Source organism: Raphanus sativus, chromosome 2, assembly GCF_000801105.2.
Source record: "Raphanus sativus cultivar WK10039 chromosome 2, ASM80110v3, whole genome shotgun sequence".
Classification (NCBI taxonomy): domain Eukaryota; kingdom Viridiplantae; phylum Streptophyta; class Magnoliopsida; order Brassicales; family Brassicaceae; genus Raphanus; species Raphanus sativus.
This window is the reverse complement of record NC_079512.1, coordinates 29,590,772-29,610,147: the sequence shown is the minus strand read 5'-3', so window position 1 is coordinate 29,610,147 and position 19,376 is coordinate 29,590,772. Positions and strand designations below refer to the sequence as shown.

At 37.8% G+C, this 19,376-nt stretch overlaps 4 protein-coding genes across 4 annotated transcripts; 2 read left to right on the top strand and 2 right to left on the bottom strand.

Annotated features, from left to right (window-relative positions):
* The first annotated feature begins 94 nt into the window (after positions 1–94).
* Positions 95–4,009, top strand: LOC108841762 (importin subunit alpha-2). Its single transcript, XM_018614524.2, has 11 exons — positions 95–504; positions 585–681; positions 789–880; positions 1,378–1,509; positions 1,606–1,791; positions 1,866–2,029; positions 2,117–2,195; positions 2,618–2,746; positions 2,855–2,982; positions 3,102–3,476; positions 3,605–4,009. The coding sequence occupies exons 1-10, from the start codon at positions 298–300 to the stop codon at positions 3,472–3,474; spliced, it is 1,587 nt and encodes a 528-aa protein (XP_018470026.1). The 5' UTR covers positions 95–297; the 3' UTR covers positions 3,475–3,476; positions 3,605–4,009.
* Positions 4,010–4,734: 725 nt separating this feature from the next.
* LOC108841763 (GATA transcription factor 17) lies at positions 4,735–6,035 on the top strand. Its single transcript, XM_018614525.2, has 3 exons — positions 4,735–4,917; positions 5,009–5,188; positions 5,487–6,035. Exons 2-3 carry the CDS (start codon positions 5,009–5,011, stop codon positions 5,859–5,861), a joined length of 555 nt encoding a protein of 184 aa, XP_018470027.1. The 5' UTR covers positions 4,735–4,917; the 3' UTR covers positions 5,862–6,035.
* Positions 6,036–8,733: 2,698 nt separating this feature from the next.
* On the bottom strand, positions 8,734–9,733 carry LOC108841761 (leucine-rich repeat extensin-like protein 6). Its single transcript, XM_018614523.2, has one exon. It carries the CDS (start codon positions 9,526–9,528, stop codon positions 8,998–9,000), a length of 531 nt encoding a protein of 176 aa, XP_018470025.1. The 5' UTR covers positions 9,529–9,733; the 3' UTR covers positions 8,734–8,997.
* Positions 9,734–10,649: 916 nt separating this feature from the next.
* LOC108843635 (L-arabinokinase) lies at positions 10,650–17,947 on the bottom strand. The gene is made up of 29 exons (XM_018616868.2): positions 17,639–17,947; positions 17,435–17,542; positions 17,277–17,345; positions 17,093–17,176; positions 16,909–16,985; positions 16,651–16,717; positions 16,480–16,537; positions 16,292–16,359; positions 16,149–16,211; positions 15,904–15,957; positions 15,712–15,814; positions 15,517–15,626; positions 15,284–15,403; positions 15,093–15,149; positions 14,747–14,922; positions 14,500–14,668; positions 14,083–14,166; positions 13,729–13,854; positions 13,467–13,597; positions 13,313–13,394; positions 12,773–12,860; positions 12,565–12,608; positions 12,386–12,481; positions 12,173–12,249; positions 11,819–12,019; positions 11,540–11,705; positions 11,365–11,436; positions 11,076–11,276; positions 10,650–10,975 (listed from the first exon to the last, which is right to left on the bottom strand). The coding sequence occupies exons 1-29, from the start codon at positions 17,741–17,743 to the stop codon at positions 10,862–10,864; spliced, it is 2,970 nt and encodes a 989-aa protein (XP_018472370.1). The 5' UTR covers positions 17,744–17,947; the 3' UTR covers positions 10,650–10,861.
* Positions 17,948–19,376: the final 1,429 nt, after the last annotated feature.

Genomic DNA, 19,376 nt, shown 5'->3' with positions numbered 1-19,376 from the left:
GTAGGACTATTAAATCTGAAAGTTATTTATAATGTACAAATCAATGAATGAATAAAGCAGCGAAATTCAATGAAGGAATAAAAAGCAAAGGGAAATTCAATAATTTTCCTCTTTTCTCGTACCCCTCCACTTCGTCTAGGGTTTACCCTCTCTCTCTCTCTATCCGCCGATCCTATACATACACTTCTTCTCCCATATACACATACACACACACACACAAGTCTCTCCTCCGCTCATCTGTTAACTCACTTTCATTCACCGCCGCACACAGAGAGATTCCAGTTCGCTGTCGTAGCCATGTCTCTGAGACCCAACGCGAGGACCGAGGTTCGCCGTAACCGCTACAAAGTGGCGGTGGACGCGGAGGAAGGACGCAGGAGGAGAGAAGACAACATGGTGGAGATCCGTAAGACCAAGCGCGAAGAGAGCTTGCTGAAGAAGCGTCGCGAGGGTTTTCAACCCACTCAGCTTCCTCAAGTCTCTGCTTCATCCGTCGAGAAGAAGGTAAAGTATCAACACCGGATCTGGGAATCTTTTTTTTTTTCCGTATTGGGAACTGATTAGATTCGTTTTTTCGATTGAAGTTGGAGAGCTTGTCTTCTATGGTTGGTGGAGTCTTGTCAGATGATAGGAGCTTGCAGCTCGAAGCGACTACTCAGTTCCGTAAATTGCTTTCTATAGGTAAAAGCTTTTGTATGAGTTCTCTTAAAGCTTTGATTCGACGGACTTGAGCAATTTGTTGAATTGAATTGAATTGAGAATCAATGGTTTTGATTTGATTTTGGCAGAGCGTAGTCCTCCGATAGAGGAGGTCATTGAAGCTGGTGTTGTGCCGAGGTTTGTGGAGTTTCTCAAGAGGGAGGATTATCCACAGCTTCAGGTTTGTTGCATCCGTCTTCTTATATTTGACTACATTTATTATTATTATTATTATTATCAGATTCTTTATACTCAGGGCCGGCTCTACCCCATGGCAACATGGGCAATTGCCATGGGTCCATGGGTCTAAATTTTTTTTTAGTGTTATTTTACAAATTAAATAGGTCTATTTTGTTTGTTAGATTATCAATTAGTAGGTAAAATTATAATAAAAGATTTATGATTAGATAGACCTAATTTAAATACAATAAAAACAAAAAAAAAATATCTTTCACAATTCTCAAATTTTCATTAACAAAACCTAATTTACACATAAAAATTCATTTCTCAATTTTTTTTTCTGAGTACCACATTTTTTTTGCTTTAATTTAGAGAAATATAATAAATAGAAGTTGATTTTTTTTTTATAAAAAGGTCTTTATTTTCTGTTTCGCCTAAGGCAAAAATTTTTTTTAAGACGGCACTGTTTATACTTTGTGTGTGTGTGTGTGGCTTCAGTTTGAAGCTGCTTGGGCATTGACGAACATTGCTTCTGGGACTTCTGAGCATACCAAGGTGGTCATTCAACATGGTGCTGTTCCCATTTTTGTTCAGCTCTTGGCTTCCCAGAGTGATGATGTCCGCGAGCAGGTAAATATGTTTGCTCATTACACAACTTTTTTTGTTTTTAAATATTCAGAGGCAAAATATGTTTAGTTTTATTTTCTTAACCTGTTCATGTGTCAGGCTGTTTGGGCATTAGGGAACGTTGCTGGTGATTCTCCACAGTGCAGAGATCTTGTACTAAGTCAGGGAGCTTTGTTACCATTGCTCTCTCAGTTGAATGAGCATGCTAAACTCTCCATGCTCAGAAATGCTACTTGGACCCTCTCTAATTTCTGCAGGGGCAAGCCACAGCCTCCGTTTGACCAGGTTTGTCTCTCTCATTTCAGTATTATTCTCTTCGGGAATATTTAGTTCTGACATCTGTCTTTTCTTGGGAACAGGTCTGTCCAGCACTTCCAGCCCTTGAACGCCTGATTCACTCCACTGACGAGGAAGTGTTAACAGATGCCTGTTGGGCCCTCTCTTATCTTTCTGATGGCACCAACGACAAAATCCAATCTGTCATTATGGCAGGTGTTGTTCCTCGACTTGTCGAGCTTCTCCAGTAAGTCTTTTCAGTCCTGCGATTTACGTTGCTTTTTGGACATGATTATGTGTTTAACGATTATCATTTAACTTTTGCTTGCTGTAGGCATCCTTCACCGTCTGTGCTTATCCCTGCTCTTCGTAGTATTGGTAACATCGTCACTGGAGATGATTCACAGACGCAGGTATACTTACTCTTCTATAGACTCATTCATTTGTATTTAGTATGCATGTTCTACTCGTCCTAGACAGTAATGGGAAGAATGTGACACCACTAGCTTCGGAGTCGAATTTTGAAACATTATGATAATGAAAATTGGCTGTCAAAATTTAATTGCATAGCTTCCTGCTAATCAGATATATGATATATCACATTGAGAATATTAGGTGTACCTCTGGAATGATATTCTATCATTCTTTTAATATTTAGTCGACGCTAGTATGATGCATCATTTCACATAGCTACTTAGCCCAAAGCATCTCTCAAATAGTGCACATGATTTCTGGTGTCCTGCCAATAATGCTCTCTTGACTCGAATATTTAACGATTACTTTGATAGTTCTTTTCTTTTTGTTGGTTCTGAACTGATGAGAATTTCTGTTGCAGTGTGTTATTAGTCATGGTGCACTCCTTTCTCTTCTCGGCCTTCTGACTCAGAACCATAAGAAGAGCATTAAAAAGGAAGCATGCTGGACAATCTCAAACATCACTGCTGGAAACAGGGACCAGATTCAGGTATACTCTTTTTTTTGAAAATTGATTTGCTTATTACTAGTTTGAGAAGGTTTGGTTGTTTGAAGAAAGAGTTTCTGTTTGTTGATCTTACTCTAATTTTCGATATAGGCTGTATGTGAAGCTGGTTTGATTGGCCCTCTCGTCAATCTGCTTCAAAATGCAGAGTTTGATATAAAGAAAGAAGCTGCATGGGCAGTATCGAATGCCACTTCGGGCGGTTCTGCTGACCAAATCAAGTAAGCTTATTTGATACCACCATCCCCATCTTCTCTCGATCTCGAGTCCATTAAAAAAATCTTTTCTAGCTCTCTTCAAACGCTCACTCAAAATTTCTCCTCTACTGCGTGCGTTTTAGGTACATGGTTGCTCAGGGAGTCGTGAAACCATTGTGTGATCTCTTGGTATGCCCGGATCCAAGGATTATCACCGTGTGTCTAGAAGGACTAGAGAACATTCTGAAAGTCGGGGAAGCTGAGAAGGTGACGGGAAACACAGGGGATGCAAACGTTTTTGCACAGTTAATCGATGATGCTGAGGGACTAGAGAAGATTGAGAATCTGCAGAGCCATGACAACACCGAGATATATGAGAAGGCAGTGAAGATTCTTGAAACATACTGGCTGGAAGAGGATGACGAGACTTTACCACCTGGTGATGAGTCTGCTCAGGGATTCCAGTTTGGGGGTAGCGACGCAGCCGCACCTCCAGGTGGATTCAACTTCAAGTGAAGGTAATACTCAATAACTACAGGACTAAACTAATTCTGTCCAGATGTCTGAGCATCTGAAAGCATATAGACTAGGTTGAAGTATAGTGAATCATGTGTGTAATTCTTTGAGTCTGGTTTTGTGTAAACAGGAGCTAAGGCATGATGATTGAAGAGTCGGAAGGAGGTCAAGAGTCTTGGGGGCACTGGTTTTAAATGGGTCTGATTAGAGTCTGGTCTTGTGTTTAAAAAGTCAGATGGGGTGCCTTGGTCAGTCCTGATCTTGTCTGGTCAGATGGGTGGGATTGAGTCATAAAATAAGCTTTTGTTGGGGAGTTGGGTAGGAGTCAATGGGAAGGGAACATTTTATGAACTCAGATGGGAAAATTTGGGTGGGAATGTTTTTTTAATAGTTTTGTTGTTTGATGAGTCTCTGAGGCCTCTGTTACATTTGTTAGTTACTACACAACAGTCATTGCAAAGTCAAAAAAACATAAAAAAGTTGGTCAAACTTTATTTGGTCTTATTAGTGGCAAAGAAAGCCCACTTGGTGCGTCTCTTTATTTGTTAATATTTTTTCTGTTTTCCAGTGCGGTCCAAGTCATGTTGGGCTATTGTTGTCTGCATAAGCACGCTTTTCTATAAATTTTATACTACTAATGTCTTTTCTTTTCAAAGTGTTATGTCCCACAAATCGAAGTTATTAATGCTTATCGTCAACTTCGATCAAGGAGGGGTTGTATATTCCAATATTTTATTTGTTCAAAGTGGAAAGTCTGGGGTTATAGGCATTATTAACAAGATCCTATTTTCAAATGTATATATACTTATATTTGAAATGAAATATAGAAAAACTGATAGAACATGGTGTTCAATGTTTGTTATTATTTAAAATTGTATCAAATTGTAACAATTCTTTAATTTCGTGTGATGAATTTACACAGAATGTGTAAAAGACAGCCGATGAGAAATGCATATGTATCTCTAAGCCCAACTTGGCAATTGGCAATTGGCATACAGATTGGACAACTGTAATAAATATGTGCGCCACATTTTGAAAATAATTCAAATTTTAATTTAATTTTTGTGAGGCTTACAAATGTTGTAAAATTTAATTTTCCCTCTTCTTTTCTTGTTTGTATAATATTTGGCGGGTGGCTCCATGGTAACAAAATCCCCCGCGCGAGGGTAGGTAAGTAATTAAAAGAAGGATATCTAGGGTTTTTTAGTCCCCGCCTCCTATTTTGTTATAAAAACAATGTCCGTTTGTTTATAATTCTCGTTATTCCTCCGCGGCATCTCTCTCTCTCTCTCTCTCTCTCTCTCTCTCTTCCTTATCTTCATCACAAGGCATCACACTCTCTCCACTTCACAAGCGGAGATTTCTCATTTCTATCGTTTCTCTGATTCTTCAGCTAAAAGCCAAATAGCTTACTTTCTATCTCGATCCTCGAAGTGAATCAATGTAAGTTTGCTTTTGATCGCTTGATCCTTCCTTACAGGTCGATCGCGTTATTATTGTTATTGTACTGAAGTCGTCTTGTTTTGCTTTGTAGATGTCAATGACGGAAGAAACAAAGACGAGTAAGTTCGAATCGGCGGCGGGAGATTCCTCCGATGTGGAAAGTGGTGGTAACTGTAGCAGTAGCGGAAGTGGAGGCGACACGAAGAAGACTTGCGTTGATTGCGGAACTAACAAGACTCCTCTTTGGCGTGGTGGCCCTGCTGGTCCTAAAGTAAGAGATCAACTTTCCCAACCTTTTTTTTTATTTGAGTTTCTTCTAGCAGATCTAGTCATAAGTACACTCAAATGTTGCTTGATCTTGAGTTATTACCTCTTTTGCAAGTGAGTTTAAGTATAGGTTTTGCTATATATGTATGATCAGATCATCTTGTTTGGTGTGGATTTTGTATGGCTACTTGATCGTTATCCTTTTTTTATCAAAAAAGAAAAAAAATGTTAATGGTAGTTGGTTGTTAGTATCACTTGCGTTCTCTGAATCTTTGGTCTGATCAAGCTTTGTTCTTTTGCAGTCACTGTGCAATGCGTGTGGGATCAAGAGCAGGAAGAAGAGGCAAGCAGCTCTTGGGATCAGACAAGATGACAACAAGATCAAGATCAAGAACAAAAGCAACAACAATCTCGCTACTGATCATCAGACTGTCAAGAACGGAAAAGGAGATGCAGGAAATGTCAAGAAAAGGATCAAGACAGTGGATGCTGCTGATGATAGTTGCAGCAGTAGTAGAGTTAACAAGAAGAGTTTGGAAAGGGCAAGTCGATTTTTGGATTTAGGGTTTAAAGTACCGGCGATGAAGAGGTCGGTGTTGGAGAAGAAGAGGCTGTGGAGGAAACTCGGTGAAGAGGAACGAGCAGCTGTACTTCTCATGACTCTTTCTTGTGGTTGAGTTTTGGTTCTCAACTCTCTCTTTTTTTTTGTCTGAGTGGTTTGAGAGAGATTGGGGAAAATAAGTTAGTAATGAAATGAGGAATGAAGAGATATTTAACATAAATATAAATATGTAATCCTGTCGGAATTGTTTTTTGTAGCCCAAGCTAATGTTATTCTATTTTACTAATTATTTCTTCAGTCTAATATAGTTAGCTTTTTTACTTTTAACATGCTACTTGAGGTATTTTTTAGCCACTTTCTGATGATAAGTATTTTATTACATCTGGAAAAAAAATATAATCATGGTCCCGGCATTTTTTTCGTTTGTCAATGATTTAAATGAATTTGAAAATTTGAATTATTTTGTTTTTTCAAAAATCCCCATAAATACCAGCTGTTCCCTCTTATCTCTCGTACAACTCGATGTGACCCCGTTTCGACGCGCTTTTCGAGTGCGTGATATCAGAACGGGACAGCTATAAAACAGCTCACGACTTTTGGGCTTATGTTGGGGGTGAAATGAAAAATGAGAAGATGATGGAGACGGCCCCATCCACGCACCTCTCTCTTCTCATTTTCATGCGATTCTTTTTTCTGATTTTCATACCCCACTTCTTTTTTGTCTTCACAATACTAATATAATAAAAGATTACCAACATTGAATAATAGCTTAGTCTGCATATAGTCAAGCCCAGCCCATGGTGCCCATGATCAAGTTCGAACAAAACTACAGCGTATTCAGTTAGTTTGAGGTGTTTTGCACTAAAAGCCGTTATTCAAGCATAACTTTTATTAAAAAATTATAATCACTATTTTTGAAATCTAGTGCTATTAAAAAACATCTATTGACTATTTAGTAATTTGTGAACCTTTGTGTGTGTTTGTATCATCATTGTATAGGTTACCATTGGCTAGACTAATCACTAATGTATGCATTTATGTTTAGAGTGATGCTTTGGTTCTATAAGTTTATTTCATTGTATTTAAATTACTTTAGCTGGTTTGGTGGCTTCTTGAAATATGAGGCTTTTTGTGTGTGTTTGTATCATCATTGTATAGGTTACCATTGGCTAGAATAATGTATGCTATAAAAGATCGATTATCAACGATAGATAGAGTAGCAAAATGGAGCCGAGGTATTGATGAAGCTTTGTAAAGCTGCGAATGAAACGAGAAGTCATCTCTTTTTTTATTGTGCTTACACTGCTCAAGTTTAGAAATATGTAGCAAAGGGTTTTCTTGGTAGCTCGTATACAAAGCTCTGGCCTAAGATCCTGTCTATTATCATAGATAAGGCTAGGGAAAAAAGAGCTTGTTTTGCATATGTTATGCATTTCAAGCGGTTCTATATGCAATTTGGAGAGAACGTAACAAGGTTAGACATGGAGATAAGATGATGCCTCTAGCTGTGATAAAAATAGTAACCGAGAAAGGGATACAAAATAGAATTAGCCTATTGAGTGCGAAGAAGATCAAAGGGAAGGAGGATCTCCTGCAGTAAAATGAGCTTTTTTTATTTTAAGGTTGGAGTAGTTTGAGTTTAGCATATTTGATTTTTAAAAGAAGTAAACAATATACACCAGTTGTATAGAGGTTTTTTGATGAATAAATTTAATATTTATTCAAAAAAAAAATTGTATGCATCTATGTTTAGAGTGATGCTTCGGCTCTATAAGTTTATTTCATTGTATTTAAATTACTTTAGCTGGTATGGTGGCTTCTTGAAATATGAGGCTTTTTATTTCTACTAGAGCAGGGTAACTGGATCTAAAAATCAAGGGAAATTACCAATCAGCAACAGCAAATTAATGACGACTTGTTAGTTGTATGCTCGTTCTAGAACACAGAAAAATAATGTGTCTAGGGAAACATAATAACATGAGCAAGTCAAGAAATAAGTGTAAGATGGGTTGCTAAATTTGTGGGAATGAAATATTACGAAACTTTTTCCTATTAAATTGCAGAAAATAGCATAGTCAGAGTGTTTTTCTCTTCGTCCCATGATCTCTCTGCTCTTAGCCTCTGACCCAAGGTTAAGGGTTTCTTTCTACACAAACTTTTCTTCAAGGTCAGACGGATGTATCCTAAAAATGTGAATCTTTTTAACCAGAAGTTCAAATTACTTAAAATAGGTTTCAAATTTAAAAAGTACTTCAAATGGTTTTATAATTAAGTTCAGTAAATCATCTAAACATGAATTTTGGAAAGACATCATCTGAACTTAATTTTTAGTACATCAATTATGCGTGACTGCTGAAATTTTGCATTTTGGAAATTTTAAAGGTTTGCTTGGTATTGTTAACTTCAAAACGTGTTCATATCATTATGCGTTCAATTATAGTGTCAAAATCATCAAAATATTATTCTTGTTCAAATTAGACATCAACTTACATCAGATGCTTGGTAAACATGTAGACCCAAAATCATTTATTGCGGTTTCGATTTTTTCGAATAACAAAAATAAATAGTATCCAAATAAGTTTCTGGTGTATTATCTTCAATATCCAGTAACTCCTTTTTTCCCATCAATGTAGAATATACTACTAGGTTAAAGCCAAATATTCACATGACCACAGAAGGTTACAAGGTTAACTAGGCGAGAAGATGCCACAAAAATGCTAAAACCAGCATCAGCCAAAGGATTAAACTCCCAAAACCAGAAGTTAAAACAAAGAAGAGACTAATCAGACAGAGGATCAACTTTTATCATCCTCAAAAACCTCCACCAACCAATATCAGTAAGTCCTATTTGTTCTTCTTAGGAAAAATGCTTCTGTTTGTCATTTAAATTTTAACCATACTCCTATTTAGCATCAAACAGTTTGTTGAAATTGGAATGTAAGCACATAAAAGTAGCAATTTCACATAAAAGTAACTAAAACCCAAAATAGAGACAATTCCCATTTATTTATTTTTAATATTATGAAAAAGGGGAAGAAACTACATTCATAAAATTGTTAAAAGAGATGGAATTACAAATATATATCTACTCATACAAGCGAAGACAAGTGAAGAAAAAGAAAAGGAAAATGAAGAAACAACATTCACCGTTCTGAATCTGTAGCGTAAAGATCTCTCATATGCATATGTCATCTTCTCTGCAAAGAGATGAGGATTTTTCTTGTTGTTACAAGTAACCTCTATCATCTTCTTTAACCTGTATTATTTAGAAGCAACATACTGAAACAAAGAGCAAAAACTAACGCAAATGAAAACCCGTAAGAGAAACTTGTTTTCCCAACGGATCCAGACAACACGACAGATTGCGGCGGAGGGTTGTAGTAGTAAAACGGAAAGTAAGGAACGATTGGGTTCGGCGGCGGCGTAAAAGGATAGTTTCCTCCACTTTTAGGCGGTGGATAAACGTAGCCACCATCGCCGGAGGAAGACGGTGGTGGGCGGTAAGAGCTAGACTGAGAAGGAGGTGGGTAGTAATAGTAAGGACCACCACTACCACCACCCCCAGAGCTAGGAGGCGGAGGACAGGCAGTGGTCGTGGTTGGAGGTGGCGGAGATGGAGTCGGTGGTGGAGGAGAGGGATTTGGCTGACATGGATTGTCGCAAGACGTGCACATTGTACAGTCAACGATCTGAGAGTTTGCGGACGTAAGCGTAGTGTGTGTCGTCAAGAAGATAAAGTGAGAGAAGAAAAAGAAGAGATGGAATGTTCGGAATGTTTCCATTGTCGGAGTGAATCTGGAGTTTGTGTCTGGTGAGAGAATCTGTAAGTGAACGAAGCAAATTTGAGGACGGAGGAAGGAGGGAAGAAGACAAAGAAGAGAGCGGGCACAAGTGTTAGAGTGAATCAGAAGAACGTGTAGATTATGTCCGATTCTTCCTTTTATTTCTCACCATTTGTTTTCTCTTTTTCTTTTCAGTAACAATTTTCTACGGTAAATTTTACAAATATATTTACGTCAGAATGGAATCTTATATTTTAATTTTTTTTTTGAGAACTACAGTAGTAAAAAAAGTGTCTATAGTCTGTGATTTGATGCAAGCCATAGTGTCCAATATAGGCTAGCATTATGTATACCACGTGATTTACCAAACCTTTCTACATTGAAAATCATTACTCTCACAATACCGCCTTTCGATTGATTATGTTAAGGACTTTAGCAGTTGTTAACGAAACTCAACTCAAGAATAATTTAGAAAAAGACTCAGCTCAAAACGATTGTATTATTTGGACGGTGGTTATTTCAGCTAAAAGCCTAAAACCTATTGCATTTTGAATACGATGATGAACAATGTTGGATGCAGAAAGACACGTGTGAGAATAAGGACGGTTGGATGAAGGAAGCTCCACTGGATCCGATGAGAACGCGTAAGAATGAAAGTGAGCACACACGTGAATCATGTCGGTAACTCGTTTATCAGTACAAGTGCCTTTTCATATTGTTCAGATCTCTGCTCTCTTCTTCTTCTTTTACTATTTGTCTAAATAGATTCAGTTACGATTTTGTATATAACTGGTCAGTTTTTGATTTGTTTTGAACACCATAGAATTGGTCAGCTATCAAGCTCAAACCGGCGTATAAATATGTGTTGACGAGCCTTAACATTTAATGTATAGAGTACTAGTAATAAGGACACTATCATCATTTTAATTAATGATTTTAGAAAGGCATAGAAAAAGTGATGGGCATTAAAAATCATCGGGAACCGTGCAAGTATGATATTTTAGCAATCCTTTACCCATTCTCTATAACCCACCCACCTTACCAACTTGTTCTCAGCTTATTTACTACTTCCATATTCACATACACACATAGTAAGCCAGTAACTCGGTTAACTGAAGAAGTGAAGAGCAATTGTTTTCTTTTTTCTTTAAAGTAACGTTGCAGTGTATGCACAAGCTTCATTTACTACTTTGAAAAGAACCGACCTAATTTATCTTATTTTTTTTAGATGAAACTCTTTAAGGATATGATTTTAAGGAACGTAACGTATGCTTGACGAAACAAACAATAATAAAGTGTCTACCAAATTAAGGAGAGAGGCTGAATGGGGGAATCAGAGAGAGACACGACGTCGGATCCTGAGGTAACCGAACTTGCCAGCTCCAGGTGAGGAACCTTCGAATATGAGCGGCAAATACCCTGTCGCAGCTTTGTACCTCTGCTGAATCTGAAACAATACATTTCACCACCACCCCATTAATACATATAACATTTACCCAAGGGCTTATACTAAGTATATATCAAAATTGAAATCTAAGAGTGTTTACTTCCAGAATTTGTTGGCTGCTGCGCAATGAGTTACGGCCTATGACGCAAACTGTCCCCCCGGACCCACCGCCAGTGATTTTAGCTCCATACAAAGTTCCATCATCTGTTGTAGACTTGTTGTGCTGCATCCCTTGTACTAACTGGACCAGCCTGTTGGTTCCGTCCGATCCTAGTCCGCACGCGCTGTAGCTATAGTGACACTGACCAAACAAGGATAAGACACACAAAAAACATCAAGATATTAATTCCCTTATCTTACATAACTCAATCTATAGTTTGATGTAATACCTGATAAAGAAGTCCTCCAAGAGCGGTAAGTTGCTCATCTGATGTTGCAGAAGTCAAAAGGGCTTTAAAGGTCTACACAAGAAGCCAGCACATGATATGAAACAGCTATAAAGGAATTAAAAAATCGAAGATATTATGTAATGCTACACATTCTCTTCAATAACTAAAGACGTACCTTGACCCGGAAGTTTTCGTATATAGGGTGTCTGGCAGGAGCTTTAACACTGTACGAACGTTTTTGATCAATCACAGTGACCGGATCGTCATGATCCGAGTATTCATCAATGAATGTCTGACCCAGCATGAAATCTGGAAGCTTATCAGCATAACGGGCTTCATATCTGCAACATAACCAAAGCTTACGAGGATTACCAAAGGTGTGTTAAATTAGGAAATGGTTCGAAATCTTTTGCAAGTTGAGAACATGGATGGTTTCAACCACTTGTGTCCACACCTGTGAGGAGACAAATTGCACAAGTAATCTAGCGAAGCTTCAGACTCAAGTAGCTCAATCCCTTCATCCTCTATTTCTTCCGGGTGGCCTCCATTACTATTCAACACTGATTGAGACAGAATAGAAGACGCCATTGATTTTATCATCTTCCTCCCCATGTAGGCACCAACTCTGACTGACCCATAGTCTGCACCTCCAACGCTGCAGGACAAAGTTGATAAATGATATATAAAAAGCTCAGTGAGTCTGCAATCTTTTGAGTAAACGAAGAAAAATAAAATTATTCTCTACAGAATTGAGAGTGTATGAAACGCGTGAGGCCGTAAGAGAGGAGAACAGAGAAAGACCACCTACCTATGTCGAATTCCAGAGTCGATTCCCCAAAATCTGACATGGTTGGGAATCTCAACAAGTCCAATTACTTCTGCAGGCTACATGTTTTATCAAAAAAAATTTAGAAACAAAAGGAGTAGATAAAATCAACTAAAGACCTACTTGGGAGATCATGGACAGAAAGAATTGCGATATCGTATGTGCTATAAAACAACTTGTGTTTCTAAGACCTACTTGGCAGATCATGGCCAACAGTTTGTTGGCTTCCCCACAGGACGAGGTCATCTGATCCATAACACCACATGGAGCTCCAACAATATGATTCTCCACCTAGAAGGCAGCAGAAGAGAATTAGAAAACACAAGCATTGCACAAAGTCAGGAAAGGAGTCACTATAATGCTGAACATGAAACCTTTTGGCAGAGTATAGCAAGATCTCGAGGGCTGATAGTCAGTCCTGCACATGTGATCACACAATTGTTGGAATAGGCAAAACTAAGATGCGTATATTCAAATTTCCGTGTTCCTTTTTGGTGTACTTAGCTATCTCATATGACGCCTTTTTCACCAACGTCGTGACCATATGACTCTCATTTATGAGAATATGTTAAAGAGACTTACCATGCGCAGCAGCTATTGCGGACATACTCGCCACCTCCACAGCAGCAGATGAAGATACACCTTTACCTTCAGGTACAGCAGAAGAAACCTAAGAAAACAAATAATCAGCCCTTTAGCTCTAACATTCGTTATATATGCATAACACGAAAAAACAAAATAATGGGAACAAGTCTGAGGCTTTTTAGGAAACTCAAAATAGAACTGGACTAGTGCCCAGATGGATCATAGTTTGCCAAAGTTATAACTGGAAGACTTAGTAAATGTGGCTCTCTTAAGGGGATGTCAAAACCCAGGACTGCTAACTTCTTATCCTACTATTGGGTATTCTAACTCTTGAACACATTCTCTACAGTTTTCATGACTTCACTCATAGAACATGTTAAACTAATGTATGTGCATTAGAACAAAGAACAAGGCAAAAAAGATTTACCAACAGATAGTAAATGCAAAATTAAAAACGGTAAAGAAACAAATATGGATCAGGAGGGATTCTGCAGTAGAGAATGAAAAGTTCTAAAAGGATGGGAAAAAACAACGAACCAGCAAGCTGAGGCTATCTTCAAAACGGACGCCAAGTTCTGTCATCAATACCAAGATTGTCCCAGCAACATATGCTGCCCACCTGGAAGATAGTATTATCTTGTTAACGGAGAAAAATGAAAGAAGTATTTCAAATAACAGAGGAAAGACTCACTTCTGTGCAGGATCCTGAGCAAAGAATTTCCTCGCTTTTTCATAAGAAATTGGTTCATCACCATCCATGAAATCAGACAAATCCATGTCAAAAGTAGGGGCACGATTGCTGATCTCAGACCCATATGAGACCTAAAATACAAATATGAAAGGAAGTCACAGCAGGACCATAGAGTAAAGCCTTAAGCTAGGACAATGCAGTTATTGTAAAAGCAAGTCCGCGATGGCCATATAAAGAATTCATTCAAATACTCTTTACTTACAATTTGGAGAACCGGTGTTGCTACTTGTCCCTTAGCTTGCTGTCGGGCTTGCGCATGTTTCCACAGTCTATGTTTTCCGGGATGGTTTCTTTGAAGAGCTACATGACAAGCTTCTCTTATTGGCATCTGAAGTTAAGGGAACACAAAATAAGGAAATGTTCAAGGTCAATCAAAATAGAAGATACTCTGACAAGGAGGAAGTTATTGGCTTCGGAATTACTACATACTGTAGAAGATAGAATAATGTTTTGCAAGATAGGGACTTAAAGAATTGCTCAATAAGTTTTAACTACTGAAAATTTAATCCCTTCAAGAGTAGATACCAAACCAAAATAAAAATCAGACACAACCGACCTGCAAGACAAGGCTTCCTGAATAGTCAGCAATTCCACCCATCACATCTAACCTTCCAGGTGCTCTGGCAACAAATATTTCATCCTGAAAAAGTAAAAAGGTTTTTCTCAACAGATAACAACCCAATTCAGAGTTATAAGAAGCTAACTTAAACGTTGTTCAAAAAAAAAAAAAAGCTAACTTAAACTGATTGCATGACGGTTTTTTACGAAAGATGATCGCAACGATTAAAAGTAATGATGCCACCATATAACTGCGATTTCCAAAAACACTCGTAATAAAACCTTTGTTTTGGAAATTGCAAGTTGATTTTTGCAAGACATAGGGATGGCCTCGGGCCATTAATTTTTGTTTTAGCTCTATGTAGCATGCTCTCTGTGAGCTACAAGTAAGTCAGGGAAAAAAAGAATAAGCTACCTCCCAATTGAAAAGCCCACCAGCAGCTTTTCGCTCACGCATGGTTTTCTTCTCCATACTCTTTTCAGAATCATGAATAGAATCTAGCTTGGCTAAACTCTTAAGGAATGTCCATGTATCTGAAAGACCTTGAACGTCACCTTGAAGGATATCAAAATCATCGCTACAGCTGCAAGATAAGTGACAGGATGAAGAAAATTAAAAAGAAACGAAAATTTGAAAATAGCTACACAAAAACAATACGTACGACTCCACCAATGAGTTGTTCTCGTTCACTTGAAACGTAGGTGATGATCCAGCAGATTGACCTAGTTCATTTTCAGCCCTTGAATACCACTCCGGAATTGCAATGTCCCTTCCAGGGACCCTCTGTAGTTGATATCCCAGGATTATTGCATCACGTAATCTTCTTGCACCACTTAACTGTGACACACAAAAGTCCCAACTGAAATCCTCAACATAATTTTCTTCAAAGAATGATTCTGCTGCTATGATATCAAAGAATCCAACGCACAAGATACTTTTCATGGCACAATACTCAGGAACCTAATAATATCTTGATGATTTAAATTAAATTTAGATACAAACTTTACCTTATCGGAAGCACAATGTCTTCCAATGGCCGTCTCCTGTAAAATGTGCGCCGCAATCTATCATTGCGCCAGTGTGCAAAAGCAAAAAAAAAAGAGTTAATTTACGGCCGTATGAATTTCAGAAGAGGGCTTCATCAATTCTCAAATTTTGCCAGCTTAAGAGATATGTGAAAACACGATGGAGCATTTACCTCCCCACCATTGATGCCACCCTCGTAGCAAGGTTTCAAGCTAACTGCACGTTCAAGATATGGCGTCCATTGGCCCATTAATAGGTCTCTCCTGATCATCTCAACACCACATTGATAAAACTGCCCAATATACGTGACTAGGAAATTTGAGCATACAGTCCAAATATTTAAAGTGTACGAACTGAGTTTAATAAGGAAAAGACAGTCGGAATGAAAAGAGGAATTAGTTGAACCTCGAGCATATTTCTGAGAAATGGTTCTTCATTGAAATAATCTCTGCGCACAAAGACAAACGGAATCTTGTACGAAAGAGCTTCACTGACAGTGCCATAGCCAATTTTTCCTGAAACCATGGAAACCTCTATTATATAACACACCCATAACCATCTAATCTTATTGATTGTATCTTCATCAGGTTGCATACTGACCAAGCATACAGTCAGATGCAGCTATAATATCAGGCGTATAAGCATCCTTAGCAAGCTTTACAAAATTTGGTGGAAGCTCTTGGGTCTCAGATGCGCCGCAAACCTGAAAAACATAGTGATAAGTTTAAAGAACAGTATAAATCCAACTTGGGAGTATACATAAACAGACGCAGGGTGAATTTTAAGAGATACCAAACACAGCCACCCGGTCGGTAGTGATGCTTCCTTCAAATTCCACCCTGAGGGCTGCAAATGAGAAAAATACAACATAGCTACAAATGAGGATTTGATATTTTCAGTACTCCAAAATAATCATTACGCAAACATGATCAATGAGCATGGCTATGGATAAGTTATGCCTGGTCAATGCGCAAATATGTAGAACACATTAGACATAAAACCAGAGAGATTTCAAATGGAAGAGCAAACAACCAGACCTGTCCACCAAAATTGAGTATAACAACATTCACATCTTCAGCAATCCCGAGTTCTTTCCTCACCTGATCAAAAAGGGGCAATATATGTTATTTGGCTTGTTCTTTCGACAAAGATAAAATCAATAAAATGTTGTTGAACAGACCTCCTTGCGAGATTTATGAAGTCTCCTCACTACTAATGGTACATCGATGACATCGCGAAAAGCAGGCACTAGGAAATAACAAGGAAACAGAGGTAAGGCAGTAAAGCAGAACACAGTAGGAAGAAATGAAAGAAAATATTTTTTCTAAAACAAAAAGAAACAAATCGAAGTTTAGAAATGTTGCATACTTGGACAATACCCTGGGAGGCGTATTAGGAACTCGCAATGAGAATAATCTTCAGCTATCTATGTTAGAGAAGCAATGTATTAACTCCAAAATATACGGTACTGACCACATCTTACAAGCTAACAAAAACGAGTATTCTATAGCTTTTACAAAAACAAAAACAAAAAACAACCTGCCAAACGATGGAGCGATGGTGATATCCAGCAGCCATCACGTACTCAGCATAGATAAAATCCCAACTACAAGAAACAAATTTCAAAATCAATTCATAAGAGTTTCACTATAAAAAAATTTCTTCTAAACCAGGGGAGTTGAACACAATTGATAACAAAAGCTTGGCTGTGAACGTGGACTACAACAACAAGCTAAAGAACTCAGGCCAAAACAAGACACACCAAAACTGACAAATAGAATATTAAAAAAATGTCACCTGAAATTGGTGACACAGACAGAACGTATCCCAGCATCAGCCGCTGCACGGCACGCGACAGGGACAACATCAGACACCTGTTTGTAACAAATGACAACATTTCTCTCATGGTAATTTTACAAAGCAAAAGTCCCAGTAAAGTTGCTGAGATTGATTGATTGTATGAAAAAAAAAAGTTAATTACCACGAAATCGGATCTGATAGAATGAAGCCACTCCACTTCTGTTTTCAAGATTTCAGCTCGAGGAACCACAGCTGTTTCGACATACTGTGGAAACACGAAGCAATCACATAGAGAAATTGCAATCAAAGAGAAGAGACCAACATGGAGCAAGAAGAATCACATGAGTTAAAAGAAAGAAAAAAACCTTTTCTAAGGAGGCAAGACGATCAACAGTCAAAGCATCAGCTTGCACAGCTCCACAGTCCAAAAGAACCTAAGTAACATCCCCCCCCCCCCCAATAAAATCAATAACTATCCTCCTTATGTTTCCCAGTAAGCTAAAGTAAATGATCGACAGCAAACCTTTCGAATCTTAAGCCTAGGGGACTCAATCTCGGACGTGAAGACGAAATCAGGCGCGCCGGTGACGACATGAACGTCGTGCCCGGCCGCGATCAAGTGACGGACAACCTGAAATTCCACAAAATTAGCCACGATCGAACTAACGATGGAAGAATACACCAGGACGATCCAGAGAGAGAGAGAGAGAGAGAGTGAGAATAGAACCTCGACGACGCGAGTGGCGTGGCCGAAGCCATGTCCAGTGACGTAGTAAGCGAAGACTAGGTGCTTGCTGGAAGCGGAGACGCCTTCGTTTTCGTCAATCCTCATTTTCTTCAACGCAAAAATATATCTCTAAGGGGGAGGAAGAAGAAGACTGATTCTATATCTCCAGCTTTAATGGGGGCTTTGGTGATTTTGTCCTCTAGTTCATATGATTAATCTAATTAACAACCAATTTAAAAAAGATTTGTTTTTCTTAAAAATGTAATGCGAAGGTTACGTAATCGCTCTCGCAATTCGAGAAGATTTGGATAAAACGGATGTTGCGTCTGTGTTTATATATATACTCCACTAGTCCACTCCTATTATATGCTATAAAATCCAATTTACATAGACTAGAAATAGCAATGTCAAAAAAGTTGAACAACTGAAAGTGTAATATATGTTTTCTTATCTAAACAGGAAAGGAAACACAATCTATAGTGACGTTTAACTTACAGTTTGATCTTATCCGCAAATATCATTATCAATCTATATCATCATCATTCATCGTTCTTGTAATTCAAATTAAAATTTAAACTCAGAGTTAGCTCCACAATGAAACATTTTTCCATCGTTGTAGTATATATTTGAATATTCGTTGAAATATAATACCTTTTTTTTTTGCATTTTCTGCCGCATTTTTTCAACAAAAGAAAAAAAAACGATGTGTATCAACAGTAAAGATAGCAATAACCAATAGGATAAAATTTTCTACCAAGTTGTACGAGTTGTGGTTGAAGAAGATAAGATCATCATTTATAACAAGGCACGGATGATTTCTGTGACAACTAAGGATAAGAAATGTAGATCCCACTAGTAGAGTCAGTCGACATAATATTAGCAACATTGGAGGTTGTTGGATCCCGGAAGATTTCTCTATGGTTTAAAACACAACTTATTGTAAACTTTTTGTCATCTCAAATTTGATTAGAAAAGCCCAAATTTACACAAGACCCGAAGACATAAAGCATATAACCAAAGAGGCCTAGATAGGCCCAGATTACATAAGAGCCCAAAGGAAAACGTTCTTGGATCTGTCCTCATGCAGTCAACCATTTATTTCTTTCAGTCAACCTCTTAACTTAGATCAGTTTTAATGAATTCTACTAATTGATTAATTTTCATGGTTAGTCTTTTTGATTCACATTCTAACATTGATTTGGATCATGACTTGCATAGAGAAAAACGTTTATTTGCACTTTTTCTGTAAAAGATACTCGTTGAATTTTGACCAACATTGGTATCAAATACGAATGATTGGCCCGTTTTTCCTAGGGGTGGGCATTTCGGTTTAGTTTCGGGTTCGGTTTGGGTTCGGTTTGGTTTGGGTAATTTGGGTTTTATAAAACTCAAACCAATTAAAACCAAAGTAGTTTTGGTTTGGGTTCGGTTTGGGTTTAATTCGGTTCGGTTCAGTTCGGTTTGGTTTAGATTTAGTTCGGTTTACATTATTATGGTCTAGTTTGGTTCGGTGTAGTTTAAGTTGGTTATAAAATATGAAGGCATCAATTTTATATGTTTATTAAAAAATAATCAACTCATAAATAATAGAGTGAGAACATAAAAACTTATGCTACATGATTTTGTATATAATAGTATTATTTGAATCGTATTTATAAGTTTTTTTTAAGATATGGAAGTTATGAAAAAATGAAAAACGAAACTTTAACTAAAATTTACAATATGTTAATACATATAT